The sequence below is a fragment of the Strix uralensis genome, chromosome 15 (genome assembly GCF_047716275.1).
Source record: "Strix uralensis isolate ZFMK-TIS-50842 chromosome 15, bStrUra1, whole genome shotgun sequence".
In the NCBI taxonomy this organism is placed as follows: domain Eukaryota; kingdom Metazoa; phylum Chordata; class Aves; order Strigiformes; family Strigidae; genus Strix; species Strix uralensis.
The window spans coordinates 326229-347303 of NC_133986.1; the positions used below are offsets into that span (position 1 = coordinate 326229).

General features: G+C 41.8%; 1 protein-coding gene across 1 annotated transcript in view; it reads left to right on the forward strand.

Moving 5' to 3' along the window:
- The first annotated feature begins 4382 nt into the window (after positions 1 to 4382).
- Positions 4383 to 21075, forward strand: part of SWAP70 (switching B cell complex subunit SWAP70) — a 44009-nt gene continuing 27316 nt past the window's right edge. Inside the window, exons 1-3 of the mRNA XM_074884572.1 lie at positions 4383 to 4549; positions 12312 to 12452; positions 17973 to 18146. Coding sequence (XP_074740673.1) covers positions 4451 to 4549; positions 12312 to 12452; positions 17973 to 18146 — 414 coding nt within the window. The 5' untranslated portion in view covers positions 4383 to 4450. The remainder of the gene's footprint in view (positions 4550 to 12311; positions 12453 to 17972; positions 18147 to 21075) is intronic.

Genomic DNA, 21075 nt, shown 5'->3' on the forward strand with positions numbered 1-21075 from the left:
TCTGATGCCATTCTGATTGAGCATCTAATGCTCCTTGTTCCTGTTTCACATAAAATAATTTTCATGCTTAATTTCTACATAGTTTCAGTGAGAATGTTTGAGGCATGTGTATAAGGCCAGAGATAAATTTTTTTAAAGTATTTTAAAATAACAGAAAAACCGAATTCCTCAAATGGCTTGAGTACTGTGTTATGGTATAATGTCAAATATACTCACTGTTTTTTACGCTGTCCTCTAATGCTTCCTTGAGGTGTTTTCTGGTGGGACTAGTCTTCAGAAACTCTAACACATTGGTCAGGAACACTGGCATTTGCTTTAGTTTTATTTTCTACTGAAACATCACTGTGAAATGGCAGATACTGGAAACACAGTTTGCTACAAAGTTGGCTTAATGGTCTTCAATTTTGTTTGCTTCAATTTAGTTTTCCTGTGGAGAATGAAAATGACTGGTTTAGCCACAGGTCAGGATGATTTTCTTCAGCTTAACAATGAGCAGAAAACTGAGTTGCTGATGTGTCTGAATTATTTCCTTCATGGCATTTTAACTGACTTACTGGCATAAAACAAAATTAGTAACAGTTCAAATGTGTAATCTTTCCTCTAGTTCCAAGCTCCCTGACAAATACTTATTATTTGGCTAACAAAGCTTCTGCAGGGAGGAGGAAGAGAAGAGTGATTGACCTCTTAAGGCTGAGCCTCAGCAGGGTCTAACTAAAGCTTCTGACTGAAAGTGTGAGTCACTCTATAAGACTGTGAGCCAGTTTTCCCTCCCTGATCTCCTCACCACCCTTCAGTCATGTTTTTAACCGTGGTGAGCAAACAAAACCAGAAGAAGCACAGATTTAAAATAAAGTTGCTGAGATCTTAAGACAGCTTTAACGAAAAGCAGAAGTATGTTAAGTTGCATCAGAACTTACTTTTGTACCATGCAAGCAATTTAGAGTTTATGTAGTGCTATCAAGGACTTAATGGTTAAGTCTAAGTGTAATCACTGTTAATTAATATTCTGTGGCTTACATGTCAATCTTATGTTCAGAGGTTTAGAATGTCAAGTTTTGGTAAGACTAGCACATTAAAACAGAAGAGTTGCTTAAAATAACTCATACTTTGGGTGTGGGTTCAGTTAGTCCTCTAACTTTGTTAAAGCTATTTTGGGTGAGTATAAAAACAAAGGTTTTGTTCAACAGCAAATTTATGTCTGCATATGAACTTCAGTTTTGCTGGTTTTGCTCAATTTGTTAAATCCTCATGAAACTATTTTAAATATTTTTATATAAAATCATGTACTACCTTTCTGCATAACTTGTAGGTATCCTTTTGATTAACCTAACAAAAGCTGGAGCAGCGGAGGCTTATGAAAACGACTAATTTTAATGAAACATTTAAGCATAGACTGTTAACCTATTGACCTGAATGGAACTATTTATATTCTTAGTGGAAAACAAGTCCTGTTCTGGCAAAGGATTTTAGCATGTTGTTTAAATCAGGAATAACAGAAGCCAGCAAAAAGACTGAAGAGAAGTCCACAGGGTTTTTTTTACAATTATTTTGTGGGGCATTTTGTTTTAATTTCATTTTTTCACTCTATTGTTTTTATAAAAATGAGCTGCCAAAAATCACTGAACTCTGTTCAAAACAGAAATTAAGTCCCTGCCATGAGGAGATTCATGTGTGAACTAGATTAATTGCTTTTCCTCAGTGACACTTACCAGAACCTAACTGTATTAATACACTTTAATAGGTATGTTCTGTACTTACTGGTGTCCTTGTGGTTGCTCAGCTACCAAATACAATAAAGTAGTTTGTTAGGTTATCTGCATATACAAAAGTTGTCTCCTTCTTCCTTAAGTGGAATAGCTGTGGTCAAACTGGGAGAAATGCTAATGCATTTCAAGATGATAGATGTTTCTGGTAATATTAACAGCTATAATGTTAGCAAATCAGGTTCATTAGCAAATTTCATTCAATTAATCTTTGACATTCATGTATAGTTCACACCATCCATTTTGAGGAAAGAGCATAAATAATTTTGTGGATTACAAAATCCTGGATAAACTATGGAGAAAAAGGTTAAGAAAAATGAGGGGGAAAAGGCTGCTAGGATACACCCAGTGAATAAGGTAGGTTGTGTTTGACTATTCACTATGCTACTGAGAGACTACAACATCTCTGCATTGCTAGAGTATTTTTGTTGCTTGCTGTATGATTTAGAGAAGACACTAAAGGATAAAATTTATCGGAAATCTGTGGATGATTCTAGTCTCCAATTTCCCACATACAGAAAGCTCATTTTATGAATTAACACATTAAAAGTACTTCCTACAGTGGACTTTGCTGTCTGCTCATCTGTAGTGATCCTGACCAGAAGACCACTGTACATTGAGGATTAGTGATCCACCGTAAGTCAGGCCTGTGCCTACTCAGCTTGTGCTCCCCTGCGCTGCCCATCCAGCCTGGCCTCCAGGCCCCTTGTGGTCTGTGTGTGTCTGGTGGCCGGGGACAAGTTTACCCAGTTGATGGTACCAGAGGAGCCTGTGGGCAGCTCCTGATTGGTACCTGCAATTAGACCCTGTGTGACCTGCCTTTTGTCTGAAAATGCAGCAAGAGCTTCTTGTGTTAACATCCGTTCTGTTTGGCAGTAGAAGTAATGCATAGAGTTGTTTCCTTGTGTGCTGGTTTTGGCTGAGAGAGTTCATTTTTTCTGCAGTAGCTAGTACGGGGCTGTGGTTTGGGTTTGTGCTGAAAACAGAGTTGATAACACAGGGATGTTTTAGTTACCACTGAGCAGCACTTACACAGAGCCAAGGCCTTTTCTGCCGCTCACCCCCCCCCCCCCCCCCCAGCGAGGAGGCCGGGGGTGCACGAGGAGTTGGGAGGGGACACAGCCGGCACAGCTGTACCCCAGCTGACCCCAGGGGTATCCCAGACCATGTGGCACCATGCTCAGCACATACAGCTGGGGGAGGAAGATGGAAGTGGGGGATGTTCGGGGTGATGGCGCTTGTCTTCCCAAGTAACCGTTATGTGTGATGGAGCCCGGCTGTCCTGGAGATGGCTGAGCACCCGCCTGCCCACGGGGAGTGGGGAATGAATCCCTTGTTTTGGTTTGCTTGTGCGCACGGCCTTTGTTTTACCTCTTAAACTGTCTTTATCTCAACCCACTAGCCTTCTCACTCTTACCCTCCCAATTGTCCTCCCCGTGCCACTGGTGGGGGAGGAGGGAGTGAACAGCTGTGCGGTGCTTAGCTGCCAGCTGGGGTTAAACCACAACACCTTGTAAGAAAGTCCTGTAATAGCTTGAATGACCAAAACTGTGTAACTTTTCCATGGGCAGGATCTGTGTGACGTGCTGCACCTTGATCAGAGACCTCTGGCTGATGCTGCACAGCTCGGGGTTCCCAACACCTGAAGGAATGCATGTAAGATTATCTATACTGTCCTCTCTGTTATAGAGTTAGCTCCAATAAGTGGCATTTAAGTGGTAGAGTCTGAGTGTCTGTCGTACTGGGATCATAATGAATCAGCACCACCTGGTGCAAAAGTCATCTTGCTGTACTTGCCAGAACTCTTGCACTTGCAGAGTGCCATTTTTGTTCTGATGATGTAGCTGAGTGAAGACTAAAATTGGACAGAAGTTAAATATTTTTTCCTCCTTGTTTGCTAGATGTCTTGAATTTGGCATCTTAATGATTCTGCTTTAAGTCCATGAAGATGAAACCTTAACTGATCAAGTGCTGTGTACTGTGAAATATCTCAGATGCAGCATTCAAAGCTACATATGTTGTGGCCATGTTATCTTCTTGCCACTCCTGGCCTAGAGGCAACTAACCGTATTGTTAGCATAGAAACACCCCTGAGGGATCTGCTAGGAATCACGAGGAGTGTGAAGATGTCCCAAGGCCTCGCACAGCAGCTGCTCTCACAATTGTTTAGTCTGGACCCACAGCCATTTAAGACAAAAAAAAAAAACCCCACAACCTCAAAACCCTTCAACAACACAACTGTGTCCTTGTGATGGTATTTTCTACCACTTCTGCTCTGGAAGTAGTGGTGAAGTACTTTTTTTTTTAGCCCTCCCCCCGTTACTTTTGATGGACCTTCATCCACTCCAGCTGTATGCAGCCTTCGTTGCCAGCTGCTTTTTGAAATCTTGGGGGCTGAAACGGTCTACGAGGAGAGTTAATTCTCTCTGTGGGAGCGAAGGGCCGGGGTGCGAGGCCGCGCTCTGACCGTGGAGCGGGGGCGGCCCTTCGCCAGGCTCCCGCCCTCCTCCGCGCCCGAGGCCGCCCCGGCCCCTCGGCCCCGGCCTCTGGGGCGGGACGCGCGCGGCTCCTGGGGCGGTGCTTGCAGGGCCGGGCACACGCCCCCGGGGCGGGCGCGGCGGCGGGGCCGGGAGAGGCGAAGGCAGAGCGGCGGCGGGAGCGGGGCAGCGGGAGCCGGCGCGCCGGCCATGGTGGGCCTCAAGGAGGAGCTGCTGAAGTCCATCTGGCACGCCTTCACCGCCCTCGACCTCGACCGCAGCGGGAAGGTCTCCAAGTCCCAGCTCAAGGCAAGCGGGGCGGCCCGGCCGCGGGCGGCGAGCGCGGGGGCCGCGGGGCCGGGGCCCGATGGCGCTGTGAGGGGCCGGCGGTGTGAGGGGCTGCCGCCATGGGGGTGAGAGGGCGTGACGCGGGCCTGGGCTGCCCCACCGGCCGCCTCCACAGTGGACGTGGCGGTGCTGGGCCTGGGGCCCGTCTGAGGTGGTCACACGCGGGGCTGGGTGAGAGGACATGGCAGCCCGTTTTTGAAGCTTGCCTGGGGGCTGTGGATTGCATCTTCTCCGTTGAGGCTGTTGTTTGTGAGGCGGCACCGCCGGTCGCTGTGGCTCCGGGATGCTCTGTCCCACAAGAGGCTTGCGTGGGCCCTTCCTCACGCTCAAGGAGGCTTATTTTCATTGTGCCCAGGCAAGCGCTTTGTCCTCCCCAAGATGTCAATGCACAAACTCTTGTGCTTCTGGTCCGCTTTCAACTGCGTGTCCTTGGTACCCTTTCTGGCCAAAATCTTTTGTGGGATAGCCACAAGGTCCCATCTATAGGGGTTGGCTGTATCCAAGTGAAATTCATAGCTTGCCAAGGGGAGAGCGAGGTTCCACAGTGCTCTCTTATTTGGATATAAACAGGAGAATTAGTCAAGAGGCTCCAACTGTGCCATTCTTTCCTAACTTATATGCTCAAGTAATGTTTGTGCTCTTAAAAGAGCTCCCAGGCAGCTTGCTGAATCTGATCCCATCTTGGCCCTGCTTTATGGGGCTGTCTTGGCCCGGGAATAATAGCAGGAATCTGGCTAAATAAATATTTTGAATAACAACGCAACACCTGTTGACATGCGAGACTGTGGGTCCTTGTACTGAGTGCTGGAGCTGTGTTGGCTGCAACAATTAGCCGAAGGTTGCATCCTTTGTGGGATTAACTCCCGACTGAGAGTGGTCGTGCTGTGGGCGGTATTTTCAAGCGTAGTCAGTAGCTAATGAACTTTGTTTTCAGCATTATGTAATAAACGTCCACAAGGCACCCGTTCCTCTTCTCCTTTTCTTTGCTCGGGGCGATCAGGCTGTGAGATACAGCCTAACTCTGCCAGAGGTGACTGGGGGGCAGGAGAGTCAGGTGAGAGGCCAGACCTGACTGCAAGCTCAAGCTGAAAACGTGTGCAGGTCCCGGGTCTTTTACAGATGGTGGCATGGAAGTGAGTATTTGTGTTGCAGTGTTGCAGGACTAACTACAGTAGGTTGCAGAGAGGTATTTTTTAATTGTCCTGCTTTTTAAAGGAATCTTGTTTTCCTGTCACGCCACCACACCTTGTGTACGCTGCCCTGATTTCTGTGCTCAGTGCAGTCACCCAGGAGTTGTGTCCGCAGCACGGGTCGGCATGCTGGTCGGTGAAGAAGCTGTCATAGTCACACAGGTGCTGGGGTCAATTAAATGGCTAAAGAAGCAGCCAGGATGCTGGTGGCTGTGTACGACTTGCTCTGATGGAGAAAGGTAAAAGAATAAAAAGGAGAGGGGAGATTAAACTTGTCTCCTCATTACCCATCAAACATCTTCCTAAACAGCTTTAATGTTTCATGCTGTCTATCTGTGACAGAGAAGGGATAAAAATAAAGTGGGACTTTGTGGGTCTGTGCAGTTCTTTCTGTGATACAAAGACTCCTGGGGGAAGTGTCAACTGTGGGATTTGGGAATGCAGAAACAAGTCTGAAATGAAGGTTGCTGCCTTCTACTGTAGCCACCAAGAATTAGTTTTCAGGAGACATGAGGAAGGGTAGAGAGTGTTCTTCCATAGGCCTTTGTGTGGCAAATGATGAATGTGGTGTCAAACTGATAGTCCTACTAGGGAGGAAAGGTGTATGTTATGGCAGCAGCCCCACATTGATGCAGTGGAAGGGGTTGGCAGGACAGCAAACCGGAAGTTCCTGTCTGATTGATTTAGGGCTATGTTGTACTAAGAAAGTATTTCACAAGAAAGTGTTTCTCATCTGCATTACCATGAGGAAGATACAGCACCCCTATAAAATAGAGAGACAAGGCTTGGAGATAAACACAGTAGTAGAGATCTGTTGTATTAGAAGAATATGTTTAATAATTTAGTGAAACTCCTATTACAAAATGGTAAAAATCTGTTTGCTTTCTGAGAACAGCATGCCATGTTGTAACTTGCTGAACTCTTCCCTCCTCAATAAGAAAATCTACTGATAATGGATCTTTGAGTTGTATAATCCACTATAAGGTATGGCTGTCATGTCTTAAGTATAACATGTTGGTTGCTAGGGAGTGATTTCTAGTTTCTATACCGAGAAGGGATCTTTGAGCCTTCCATACAAATAAATAATTTTAATTACATAATCACAGAATCATCTAGGCTGGAAAAGACCTTGAAGATTATCTAATCCAACCATTAACCTAACACTGACTGTTCTCAACTACATGAATAAAACTACACAAATTAAATACTACGAGAAAAATTAATGTGTGTTATGTAGCTAAGGCCCTACTCTGAAGGGTTTGCATCACACATTGTTTTTACTATGTCTAGAGCAAAGGGATGGATGTGAGTGAATTGGGTCTGTTTCATAGTCTAGAGAAACAACAAATGCTTGGAAGAAGAAGTAGAGCTTCCCTGGAATGGTAAGGATTTCATGACATGTCTTTTATCCATTTGTGTCTTTGGTATATGGTCTGAGCTGCTGGGAGAAGAGACAGTCAAGTCAGTCCTCTGTGTAATTTTGAGTATTACCTTCTTCCAGTATGCACTGATTTTTTTTTTTTTTTTTTTTTTGTCTAATCAGTAATCTTCAGAAGTTCTACTGCTATGCTGGCTGCAGATCTTACCCTTTTTTCTACATAAGCAGAAACATTTGTGTATTCTGTTCTTAAATTACACCTTTAAATATGGACACAACCATTATTTTGTCAGTGTGTTTCAGCACTTTAAAACACTGATACAGCAAAGCTAAAGGATAAGTTTTGTGTATGTGGTTATAGTTGCTGTTGTAGTTCAAACTCAAGCTACATGCAAATATTTGCTTTCCTATATTTAAATCCAGTTTCATTTTTCTTGCTATCTGCAATTTTAAAATTTACTTACTTTAAAAGTTTCTGTAACGCACCAACATTCAATCTGCTTTTCATCCAGATCTTGAAACACTGTGGTTTTAAATGTAGTTATACTTAGCAGCCAGCAATACTCCTTGTAGTATGTGTGTATGATTGAATCCTGGAAGGAATGCATACCAACTAGTTTTCACACTCTCTCTGGAAGCTCTTCCTTACATTGCGTTGTAACTTGTCTCTGCTTAGGCAGTGGGGTTATTTGGCTGTTCTTGTTTTGTTCTGTGTGCTGTCACTGGGGTGGATTTTCAAAGTCTTGTGTTCCTGGTGTGATATCTGCAGGACATGGATGGTGAGCACCTCGTGAAAATATGGTCTCATGCAGGCCCATAATATGTGCCTGACCAAAGTTACTAGACAGGCTTAGAAAATTTAAACTTGTCTTTAATTGTATCTAGGATGTTACAGGATTATTATACCTCTTATCTTTGTTTTGCCTTTTTACTAAATGGGAAGTCAGCGGCCAGTGGGAAGAGGAAGAATGGTGTAATCAGGGGCAAGAGGGACGGTCCAAATGGAGAGGAAGACCTCGAACAATGTAGCAAGACACTGGAAAGGTTGAGAGCCTGTGACGAGTGGGCAGGACCCCATCTGGACAATTGACTTTGTACAACATTGAAGGATGGTAGGAAATTAGTCATTATGACTCACTATGAGAGAGTTGTACTCTGACGTTATTAATGCGGCTCAGAAGCGTTTGTATTAGGGTAGCCATGAGGAATCGTGTCTGCAAGGTGTGAGGGGAGGGATGCCCCTCTTCCAGAAGAGCTAGCAAAGCAAGGCATCTTGTAGACTGAAAGGGAAGGCGTTAGGAAACGACGAGGCCTTGATACTGTGCTTGAGAGGAGCAGCTGCCAGTAGATCAGCAGCCCGCTTAACCTTTGTCCTTGAGGTTTTGTCAACTGGCTTCAAGGAAGATTTAGAAGAAAGGCACAGTAGATGGAGGATGTTTACTGGGAGCTCTTCCTAAGGGCCGGGAGCCGCAGGGCAGAAAGGCACAGATGCAGGCTGGCGCCAGTGCGTGATTGGGGGCCAAAAGGGATGTGATGATAATGAAAGCAAGAGGAAGGGTGAGGTGGTCGAAAATGGTGACAAGGGGTCTGTGAATGCCCAAGGGAGAAGGGAGCAAATGAAGGAACGGAGAGATGATGTGGGTGAAGGGCGCTGGTGTCAGGAACCTGAGCTCGTGGAGGCTGGGCTTGAATACACTCATTTGACTGGGAAAGAGGTTGCTGCACTAACCCGATGTTAAGTAATGGGACTCTGAATGGAGTGTTTGGTACCTGAGTGGATAAGGAAGCTGTACCTTGAAGATGCTGTGATGCAAGAAGCTGTATGCTTAGACCTACCCTGGTTGAAAAGACCTTGTGCCTGTGACAAGTGGCATATACGATGCTGGTTTCCACACTGGTCAAAAAAGGAAAAGGGAACGTACTTGTGAGTAGCCTTATTTTGGCTGGCTAGCTGCTGACATGGATGTCAGGGAGAGATGAGCCAAGAATGTCTTGGAGTGAATTCACGTGAAGGCACTGAATGGAGCTGTCGAGATCTGCAATGCCAACATTTTAAAATCTTAAAAAGAGATGGGGGAAGGAGAAGACCCCCCTGAAAAATGGAAAAGAAGAAGAAAAAAGTACTGAAGAAACTGACAATAGCTGCTGTAGGATTAGTCTGCCCTGTTAATACTTCTACTATGATCTGGGCCAAATTTTTGTTGTTGAGCAGTAAGTAGTCTAGCAGATCTTCCTTTGCCCTTTAGAAACTCAGATCACTTCTATGGTCAAGATTAAATGGAACTACTCAGATGGTAATGATTCAACACGTGTTTAAAGTTTTGGAAGATCAGTGTTTTGGAAAATGGGAGCTCAAAGGGAGCAGCTGTGACAGAGTAGAGCTGGGCTGGAGATGTGCACTCCAGTTAAAGCAGCATGAGACTGGCCATAAATAAAGTAAATCTAAAGTCTGTAATGACCTTTGGTGTTCAGCTTGCTTGTTTCATCTAGTTATTTATATTTAGAGCAGAACACCCTCAGTATTCCCTGGGCACCACTAGGTATCCTTCTTAAGAAACTTTTCATTGAAAATGGAAAAATTTTGCCAAGAGTACACTGGTTTTGCGGACCCTTTGCAGGCTGCTTGCACTGTCTCATGGACTACAGTTTGGGGACCACTGCTGTACCCATTTGCTGCAGCACAGAGATGAGTCTTTGGGCTGGGGTAGGAGTTGGCTCTGGCATGAGGGTAGATTGTTAAATGTGGCATACAGAGCATAGTAAGTGCTGAAAGAAAAAGCTGCCTAGCAACCCTGTGGGCATGGGGGAAATAATCCTTACTGGTGCAAAACTTCCTCATGGTTGACGGGAGCTTCTGCAAGGCAAGGCGATTTTTCATACTCCAATTAACTCAGATATTTTTTTTTTTTAATTTTAAAATGGATCATTAAAATAGAGTATATCATGGTTCAGATAATGTGATTTCAGAGAACAAAACAAAATGAGACCTCGGTGCAGAATTTTTCAGGCTTACCCTGCAACTGAAGAATTCAGCTGGCGCTTGGCCGTGTTAGAGAATGGCAGGCTTTGGCAGGCATGGAGGAATTTCCTGAGTTATGAAAAGAGAGCACTGGGCACAGGAGAGATCGCAGATAAGGCAGATCTTAGAAAATGATTGAAAGTGGAATTCTTTCCTGGTAAATTGGTTGCTTGATGCGGAAAACCACCTAGGTTTCTGACAACCGAAGCACAGTAAGAAGGCCAAAAAAGGGAGGAGAGAAACATGTAGAAAAGACATGATGAGAAAGTGTTTTATTGAGACTTTTAAGTTATTTTGGTAATAAGCTTAAATCAGTTACGCTTTTAGAATGTTTTTATTAGCTGAGTATTTTTTTAGATATGGTATTAGCAACACAGTCCGGTTGGAAAACTGACATCATCATTATCTCTCAGAAATTCAAGAATCTCTCAGTCTCCTATGAATAACAGCAGAACCCTTAAATAGAAGGGGAAACACGCACGATAGTACGTTTTTTTTCCCCCATATGTAAATCACATGGACTCAAATACTTGATTTGATGTGGTTGTTAAAAATAAGGATGGGTTGAAGGGATTAAATATACTGTTGATGGAAGGTGGTGTGAAATGTGATAACTTCTAAATACTATTTTGCCACTTTGGGAAATACAGCTTTTGTTGTAATATGGCTGATGCTACTGTTTTTCTGTTTTTAAACTTTTGCACTTGGTTAGTTCCAGTGGCTTAATGTTTCTTGTTTTGCAGCCACCCCATCTCTACTGCTTTATGTCTACTCACCTAAATATAAATTTTCTGCACAACTTTTTACTGCTTTCTTTTTGCATCATTTGAGTCAATTTTGTTTAATTTTATGCTCCATAGTAAAAGAGTAAAACATATCCCAAAATTCAGTTGCAGTCTGTGCTATCTAGTTGTTGAATTTTTTTTAAAAAAAATACCTCTAGCAGCATGCCTTTTCTAAAGATGCAGTTTGTTTTACTTCTGCCTAATTTTGTTTTACCTGTGTTTTTTGGCTTTGGTTCTTAGTTGTATCTTTTCAATGCAGACCATTCCTGGGCATGTGAAGTTAAATCCTTAACCCAGTTTCTGTAGCCAATATATGATTTTCAGGGGTGTAACCTCTGCATCATGCCAAGGGGAGAGCACTCCTGAGTGACAGTGTGTTTAAGACCCAGTGGGCAGCGTGTTGCTTGACTGACTTGACTTGAGACAGTGTGAACAATGAAAGGGATGATGCTTTGCCTTTCTTAGGAAAGTGCTGGTGGCACAGGAGTCATTGCTACCCAGGCTCTGCCTTCCTGCTGTTGATACTGAGGCGTGCATTTGTGCATGCAAAACTCCACCTAAGTTGAAGAACTTGAGATGCGTTGGCTACCAGTTAGTTTTCAATAATTCGGTACTTCCTTAAAACTAATCAAGTGTGTAACCTCTTCTTGAAGGTCATTTCTCAAGAACAGACCTGAGTGCTGGTGGGTGTTAAGCTCTTGATATAATTCATGCAAATACCTTTTTAAAATAAAAATTTGAGAAGCATGCCTAAACCCTTCCCCTTTCTGTAACATTGCTTTTCCTTTGTCAACTGAAACATGGGGTGAATGTTGAGAAGCAACCCAAATCAAGCAAATGAGAGAAATCTGTAGTGAATGCTTTAATTTGAGCTGTCATTTCTTTGTAAACTAAAGGTACGGATTGAGTTGTTTTCTTTATTACTTGTTTTCACTAGATAGTAAATATTTATCATTTCAAAGGCTAGGTGTTTGTGGTAGTTTTCCATAGCTGTCTAATTTCACTCTGTAAATACTCCTTGGTGTTTCTGTATGCCTCTCCTGGCTTTCAAATGCATTAAGTGTTTGTGTACAAAGGGTAGCTTCCCTAGCTGTGCTTGTACTTTTGTAGGAATGGACCTATCTGTGATTGCATTGCTTATGTAAATGTGAAACCGGCTGAAGCTGTTGAATCCCTGGAGTCAACTTATTTAGTTACGTTTTGTTTTTTGACAAAAATCCACAGGGCAAGACTTGTGCTGACGTGAAAGTGTCACTTTGTGCGTGGTTTTGTGAATCACAGGTCTGCTCTGGAGGGAATGCAGCATGGTTAAGGCCGACAGCAGGGTCACTGATTTTTCTTCTGTCCTTAGGTCCTTTCTCACAACTTGTGTACTGTGTTAAATGTTCCCCACGATCCAGTGGCCTTGGAAGAGCACTTTAGGGATGATGATGAAGGACCAGTTTCCAATCAGGGTTACATGCCTTATCTAAACAAATTCATCTTGGAAAAGGTAAGTTTTGTATTCTTGTGTTCTGTTTTTCCCTTTATCAGGTTTTGTATTTGTGTCTTTGCTGTACTTCCTTGCAGAAGGAAGCATGCTTGGTGTGAAGAGACTCTGGTTGTGAGTGTGCCTTTGTGGGGTTGTGATGGGGCGGGTACTTTGGAGCGCCTGTGCCTTAAAATGGAAGGGTGCACTGTTCTCTACTTCTTTTTTCTCTCCTTGGTTTCTGTTTCCTGATACATCTGGTCATTGTCTAAGCTGTGTTAATGCAGAACGATGTTCGTATTAATAAAACACCTCAGCTGAATTTATTTGAAAGTGTCTTGGAGCTGTAGATTGGCCTGCTTTATACTACAGTTATAACAGAATATTGTTAGACTCCTTTGCAAACAGGAAGGGCAAAAATGTCTTATGTGTATTCACAAGGTATTTTAATAAATAGATCCCTTCAAAAAGTTACAGTGGGTGACATTAGGGAGTGTTGTTAAGTTTCATCTTGCAAGTTCTTTCCTTTCATGTCTAAGCACTCTTCAGCCTTCTGTTGTACCTTATTTTTGGGGAAGCTCTGGAAAGCCAGCAGGGTTTCCCCTTAACTCTCCATCTTGTTCTAAGATAGGTAGTCACTGGGTTTGAAAGTGGAAAAAAAAAAAAGACAAACTCTCTTCCCTCTTTTTTTTTTTTTTTTTTTTTTTTGACAACTTCTGTTGAGATACTGGTCCAGACAGTAAAAACCAGTCCATGGGATAGTGCAAACATACTGGCTTCAATACCTCTGATTTCTAGTACACTTGGGGGCTGACCCCAGATACCCTCAAATTTTGATGTCATGGCTGCAGAGATGTGTAGATTCTTGCTTTCTTTTATAATGTTAGGAAGTCCTGAACTGACATGCTGCTAAAAAGTCCAATGCAGCAATTGCAGATTATGCAGACTCCTTAGATGATTTTATTGCTTTTTGCTGCTGCTTTAATCTACATTTAATACTGATGGAAAATGTGATACATATAATGCAGTCTGACAGCTTGGAAGCTGACTAAATGCTTGTAAACAGTTTTGTTATATACTATTAAAAATTAGTGAAATTCTTTAGACAGAAAGCTATCTTTGTGGACTGGAAAAATCTTGGTTGTGACATCTCATCTTTTAGAGATGACTTTACATCAGTGCCAAAGGACAACACGCAGTGCGATGAAGTCACTGGTTCATAGCATGTCTCCTTTGTTTAAAAAAAACAAGCAAAAAAAGCAAACAAGAAACCCGTTCTCTTTTCATTCTTCCAAGGCGTAATCTGTTTTTTTAGATGGGGTGCTTGTAGAACAACTGCTATTAATTTATGCCAGTAAGTAAAGCTACTAAAGAAGGACTGGTGCTTTATACCCACAAATACAGAGGAAGTTCTCTCAGTTGCCAGTCATACATCTTCTGGTGAATTAATTCATTTGAGCAAGAGCAACCTGACCTGTTCAAGAGAGTTTTTTTGGATATCAAGATATTTTGCTTTAAAACATTAGTAACATATTTAAGGAAGGCATGCTTAGGTTTCTTTTAAAACAAGTATGTAACTGTGACTTGCAATTTTATTGAGAGCAGCTTGTAACATTTTGAAATAATTTCTGTTGTACTCTTAAATGCAGTTGTAGTTTTTTATATTTTTTAGTGCTGACTTACCCTGTGTTACCCTGCAATAAAGCCTCTTTGTATAGAACCAAGGAAGAAAGGCACAAGTCAGTGGTTTAATGAGACAAACTGATGGCATCTGATTTCCTTTATCCAAATAGGGAATTTGAATAAATAGTTTGAATAATTAACATTGTCTAATTGATGATTTCCAGTATTGTGCTACTTGTTACTTAGCAGATTGATGTACTGGATTTTCTTGCATCTGAAACAAAATCTGTTCTTGTTCTGTAAGTGAGGGAGCTGTTGCTTGCCAGTATATTGTCTTAATAATTTGTTTTACTTGCTTTTATAACAATATTTTAGCATGTGCCATTATTTACAATGTATGTCTTTTAATACCGATTGTAAATGTTTCTTTTTCAATGATGGTGATGGTGGTATTTTACAACATGCCTTATTTATGGCAGGGAAGAGTCATAATGGGGGGAGACAAAGAAGAACCTTGTTCTAAACCTCAGGTTATCTCATCTTCCCGACAATTTAGTGAATGCTAGTTACACTACCAATGCTTGTTATATTTTTGGAACTGATCTGATCACTGGTACTTAAGCCAAATATTGTCTGTATTCTCTTATGTTTTAGTTATTTAGTTGCCTATTAATAGAAATTAAAGATCTAGAAAATTTTATGGGTTTTGCTACGTTTTTCTTTCGATTATTTTGTGAAGCTTCTTAGAAAGGGGAGGTGGGTGTCTTCTGTCGATTGTGTTTTTATCTCTGAGTTTAAGCAGTTTTAAGGTTGGAGGGGTTGGTTCATCTGCATGTTTCATCATTCAAACAGATTCACAAAAAAAAGTGGTAGTTGCTGTAGAGTTAATAGTGTGGGGTACTGTAGAAGCTTCCAAATGAAACAGTGACTTCAAATAATTTGGACAAATTATGAAATACAGTTAAAAGCATGTACTAGTGCACGAGAAAAATATCTGTACAAGCATTTGTTCATTAATTAAGCAATGGAATTGTGTGATGTTGACACAGGTTGCAAGCAGAATGAGTATTCTAGCAAGAAAAAAAAGAAATTTTGGTTTCTCAGTGTTTTAAATTTCTTTTTAGTTTCACATCAAGATGACTTCAGTGTAGGATTCAGAGTAGAGGTTCACTATAATTAAAGATGTTTGGGGGAATTCTCTTTAAATTTAAATACCAGGATAGTCTTTGACCGAGTCTGTTTTTATAAATATGTGTTTTGTTCATGTCATGAAAAAGCAATGTGTATATGGATTTCTGACTGGTTTTTTTTTTTGCCATCAGTTCATCCTGTTTGAAAAGTTTCTACTTTTACAATTTCTTAACTAAGTTAGAAGTACTTTTGCAAATAAGTTCAAGTATAACTTTAGAAACTGTTCAGACACTTTTCATTTTTGAAACTATGCTTAGAAATGATCTGTCATAAAACCAGAGAGATTATTCATTCAGAGTGATTATTATGTAGCTACCTATAGTGGAGTGTTGCCAGTCAAGGAAGCCAAAGTAGCCCAGCCAAGACTTTCATAGTATGGAGTTAGCTCTAAAGTAATTTGGGTTTAGTTGTGGGATTTTCACCTTTCTTACCCTCCTACCTCATGCAAATGTACTTGTAGAACATAGGTACCAGGAATAGTTGGCATTGTTACATGAAATTGCCAAGGAAAATTATTCTTCTTTAAAGAGAAATAGTTAGTTCCATCCCCAACTCCCAATATCTCCAGAAAAACAATTCTGTGATTATATCCTTTATTTAACAGCCAGCCTGATCATTTAGAAAAGAATCACAGATGTGAATCAAGAGTTATTTTGGAGAGCCGGGGCTTGTGTGCTTATCTGATTATTGTTCCTGAATAATTCCTAATGAGTGTCTCTGCTCTGGATGACACATGGGCCCCATGAAGACCGTTTCAGAATCAAGTCTGGTTTCTGAGAAGAGGACTTACAGATCTAAAGGGGGACTGCTGGCACAGTGCAACCTAGTCCCCTGCAGCAACATGGTCCTGAAACCTCCTGCTTGGCTGCTGCCTAATCCTGATGGTAGTAACATGCTGCTGGTGACTTGGGTTTTGATGCGACTTTGAGGCGCACGCAGTCTGACTTTGCTATGTGAGCAGAAGCCACACACTTTCCTTTACCCCAGTCAGGGCCCGTGCCTGTCTCCACCGATCTCCCTGTGGTCCTTGACTGCTGCTGTGCTTTAAAACATGAGCTGCTGGTAGAGCAACCCACCTTATTTATAGTGCTTAGAGCACTTGCCAGGCAGTGGCTGTAGGAAAGGAGATTTCCCACCCTGTTGGCATCTTCCTCAGGAGTAGCATAACTACTAGGACATCTTCAAGGTGGAACTGCTCATCATCTGGGTAGGTGAAGCTGTTTTAGAAAAGAAGTCAAGCTTCATTGGGCAGAGTGGGGAGGATAGACAGGAAGAAGCACAGGCAGAAGTAGCCATGGGATGAGGTGCTGGCAAATTGAAGGAAGGACAAGTACAGCTGACTTGTAGTCCTTCTTCCAAAGCGTGTTCGTTCACTTAGCTGGTGTTTCATTTAAGATCCATGTTTCTTGTTCAAACAACCAGGATGCTGAGGTTGTGGCTGTGGCAGCTATAGCTCCCACAGCTTCCAGCTTCTTCAAAGGACAGCTGTAGCCTGTAGCTGTCCTCTTGTATTGTCACTTACATTGGTGGTCTGCTCTGCAAGCATGCAAAGTCTATGGCTTTCTTTCATGGTCTCATTTTTAGTCCTGACAACTGTACTGTAAAGTGCTTCTTGGCATAGGGTTGGTTTCCTGTTTACTTCTGTGTTTTTTTTTTTTCTTTTTTTTCTCCACCCACATCAGTTCATCTACTTCCTTAGTCTATCTTTGACTTAGCCACTGTGGCTCACCCTCCACTATATTTGACCACTTCGCAGACTGGATAGGAAATCATACCGTTTGCAGTAGCATCCTTGAAGCATCTAAGATGGATGGTTTGGCCTATCATAAGAAAATGTCACTGAAATTATGGGTGTCATTACCACAAGAGGTACAAGAACCTGTTTCTTAGACATGCTTTCCAAAATCTCAAGGGATTTACGTTATAGTGTGGAACATGCCTTTATCAGTTACATGTTGGCAAAGATATTGCTAAACATGTAGGGAGATAAATAGATTTAATCTCAAACTTAAATGAGGGTTTAAAAAGAAAACAGAGGAAATGAAAAATTTTGCATGTGTAAGAAATTTACAGATGGTACAGTTGCTAGGTATGATAAAGGATAACAAAAAGAGGGGAATTTTATCAGTAAGGTGAAGATTTGCAAGGGTGAAAAAAATGAAAGGTTCTAAGTGGATTAGCATTCAATAAAAAAAATATTACATGTTTATGAATGTCCTTTGAGAGTTATGTTTGAGTGACATGAAATGAAGAAACATGCTAGAGGTCTTTCCCAGCTATTGTTCCAATATTACTTTTAACATATCCACATGTAGTTTTGGCTATATTGGTTTCCAAATTTGCTATATAAAATCTCAGCAACTTGGTGCAATAGAAGGGCAGTTGGAACTAAGACAGTTATGAAGATGGTTTGGAAGCTAAAGCTAATGTACTAGAGGAAATGCAGAATGCAGTGTAGCCTCCTTCACATGAAGTCAGGGTGTTATTAACTCAACCAAGAATTGGAAGTTGGATGTAGATTTTGCTGGAAGAAATTCCTTAGTTGACCCCATGCAGGAAATCAGACTAGGCTGCTACAGTGCTTTTTTTGGGCCTTGACATTTCTTGCAAACTAGTATTTTCTTGGTGCTTTTTGTATGACTTAGCCTGTTAAAGTTTGTCTAGAGTCTGTTACTCTGTGTCATTTGTGCATATTAATTTTTTTTTTGTTGTTCTATTTCTTCATTTTAGGTTCAAGGAAACTTTGACAAAGTTGAATTCAACAGGATGTGCTGGACTCTCTGTGCTAAAAAGAACCTCTCTAAAAGTCCTTTGCTGATTAGTGATGAAGATGCATTTAAAGTGTGGGTTATTTTCAACTTCTTATCAGAGGACAAATACCCTTTAATCATTGTACCTGAAGAGGTAAGAAACAAGAACTTAAGCTGTTTAACACCAGTTTGCTTAATGTCCCAGTTGAGCTATATTAATGTTTGCTACCCTCTAGAGATTTGAGAGAAACTAATTGTTTAATATAAAACTGCTATTCCCCTCTTGTAATGATGTAAGGCCTCGGGTGCTTTTCTCTGTCTTCAAGGGTGCATATGTGGGGATTCCCACAGGATACTTCAGATGTTGATGGCTGTGTGTGTCTTGTCATTTAAGCAGCCTGGACTAAATGGGACATGTGCTTGCCCTCCAGTAAATAGCTTATTTTGCTTTTTGTGAGACTGAGCGGGGCTGGGGAGACTAGCACCAGTACTCAGAGCTGTTGAGGTTCTTGCTTTGCTCATGAGTAGTGCATTTATGTGATCTTTAATCACTTTAGTAATGCTTGTTTATGCGATTAAAATTTTGTACGCTACATCAGTGTGATTCTGAAAAAAAATTCTCCTCTCTGCTCTGTGTTACTGTGACTTGCAAGATGAGTCTTCAGTCTCATGTCACCCTCCTGATGAAAAGCAGAAGTAGGAACTTTTCTGATGATATCTGTTTCTGATCAAAAGCAGACACCACCTGAACACTCTTGCATGAAATGGTTGAAGGAATAATACCAGCGAGATCTGTTTATACTTTTAAGTTCATGAACAAGTATGGGCAATGCTCAAATAAGTGTTTTAACTCTAAAGCAAGATTTTGGTATCTCCACTATTCTCCCCTTAGGGAGGGGCGAGGGAAGAAGCAGAAAGATCAGAACTGCAGGCATAAATAACATCTTGCAAAACTGTATACAGAAATCCCAGGTTTGCATTTCAGCACTGGAGTACTGATTAATAAATATTGGCAACTTGTTGAACAGTCAGGGATCAGAAGAGTCTGATTTACGTGCCACTGCGACATAACTGTTGGACTCCAAGTGTTGTGCCAAACCATAAAGTACAGATAACTCCCCTGTCAAAATAAACTGTTTGGTTTTGCCTTATTACTCACTTTATAGCAGGAAACTTTCACTCTGTACAATGTTTCTGTTTTTGCCAGACTGGTGATGACCGGGCCCTACCTGGGATACTGTATTCCCGTGAGAAATGAGACGGTCTTCTTGCTTGCTTTTCTGTTTTGTCTATCAGTTCTGGGAGATGGGGATTATGGTTATACAAGCTAAGACAGCTCCTTTATTAATGGTGCCAGATTTGGTGTTGGTAGAAGGTCACTAATAAATATCAAAACTGGGACTTAAATCCACATCTCTTGTTTGTCATTGTGTTCCCCACTGCACCCCCTGGCTTACCTGAGGGTAGATATTTCACAGCTCCTTATTTGTTGGCTGGTTAAAAGCTTCAGACCTCCCAGCTCTGGGGCGTTGACATTGCTCACTTGCCCCCGCTCCACCAAGCAAGCCCCCAGATTCGTGCTGCCTTCTGTAGCTGATGCTGGGTAATGGCAATGTGTGTGTTTTGTTGCAGATGGGCTGCAGGGTGGGCTCCGAGCCCAAAAAAGCTTTTCCAGGTTTCATAGCTGCTGTTGTTTGCTTTCCTTCCCATCCTTAATGTCTGGGGTTAACCTGTATTGGTCTTCTACTTGGATTATTTTTTGAATTCCTAGGGTGGATCTGTGTCTGCATCTCCTTGATTATGACAAGATTTAAATTGTGCAATACTGTTTAAAGAAAGCTTATGGAGCCTGACAAAGAAAGGCTTCTCTGTTCTCACCATATACAATGCCTGTATTCACTCTAACCTTTTGCCTTAGACCACACAGGTAATGTAATCAGCTGGTGGAGGAACCCTGTCTGTTGAACGCACTCCTTTCTGGTTTGCATTGATCCTCCTCCTGTTCTCTGTACTTCTGGAAAATTCCACATTTACTCATTTACGCTTTTACACAAAATTTCAAAAGTAAAGATGCAAAGTCTCAGTTTTGTTCAGTTTTGCTTTTTCTCTGTGCGACCTTTGGTATTTGCCTTTTAAGTTCTTATGTCTGGGGTTTTTTAATGTTAAATCTAAACTCCAGATTTGCAAAGCATTTTTTTGTACAAACTTGTGGTTGTTGTCTTAGTGCTGAGAAGTAACTCTTTTCACAGAATCACAGAATCGTCTAGGTTGGAAAAGACCTTGAAGATAATCTAGTCCAACCATTGACCTAACACTGACAGTTCCCAACTACACCATATCCCTAAGCGCTAAGTAAACTTTACAACACCTCCAGGGATGGGGACTCCACCACCTCCCTGGGCAGCCCATTCCAATGCCTAACTACCCATTCTGTAAAGAAATGTTTCCTAATATCCAGTCTAAACCTTCCCTGGTGCAACTTGAGGCCATTACCTCTTGTCCTGTCACTTGTCACTTGGTTAAAGAGACTCATCCGCCCTCTCTGCACCCTCCTTTCAGGGAGTTGTAGAGGGCGATGAGGTCTCCCCTCAGCCTCCTCTTCTCCAGACTAAACAACCCCAGTTCCCTCAGCCGCTCCTCCTATGACATGTGCTCCAGACCCTTCACCAGTTTCGTTGCCCTTCTTTGGACACACTCAAGTGATTCAATGTCCTTTTTGTAGTGAGGATAGTATTCAAGTAGTTTTTGATAGTATTCAAAATGATACTGGTACCTAGTAAAGGTATTTTTCTTTCCATTTACTTTTTATGCCTCTTGAGTTCATAATAAAGCTTGATTAGGTATTTAGTCTTTACCAGTTTATATTGCATCCTTTCATTTAATTACAAAATGGCTTGCATGTCATGTGTAAAGTAAGGGGATTTTTGCAAAGTGAAGAACAGAGGAGAGGGTGATGGAAGCATCACTGTTCTGTGATGTTTATGTTTTGGTGAGAGCAGTGTAAACCTCTCATGGGTGACTATAGCTTCCCAGTCAGGGAGCAAGCTTTTCTTCCCTCCCTGTTAGTTGCTGTTATTGCTGGC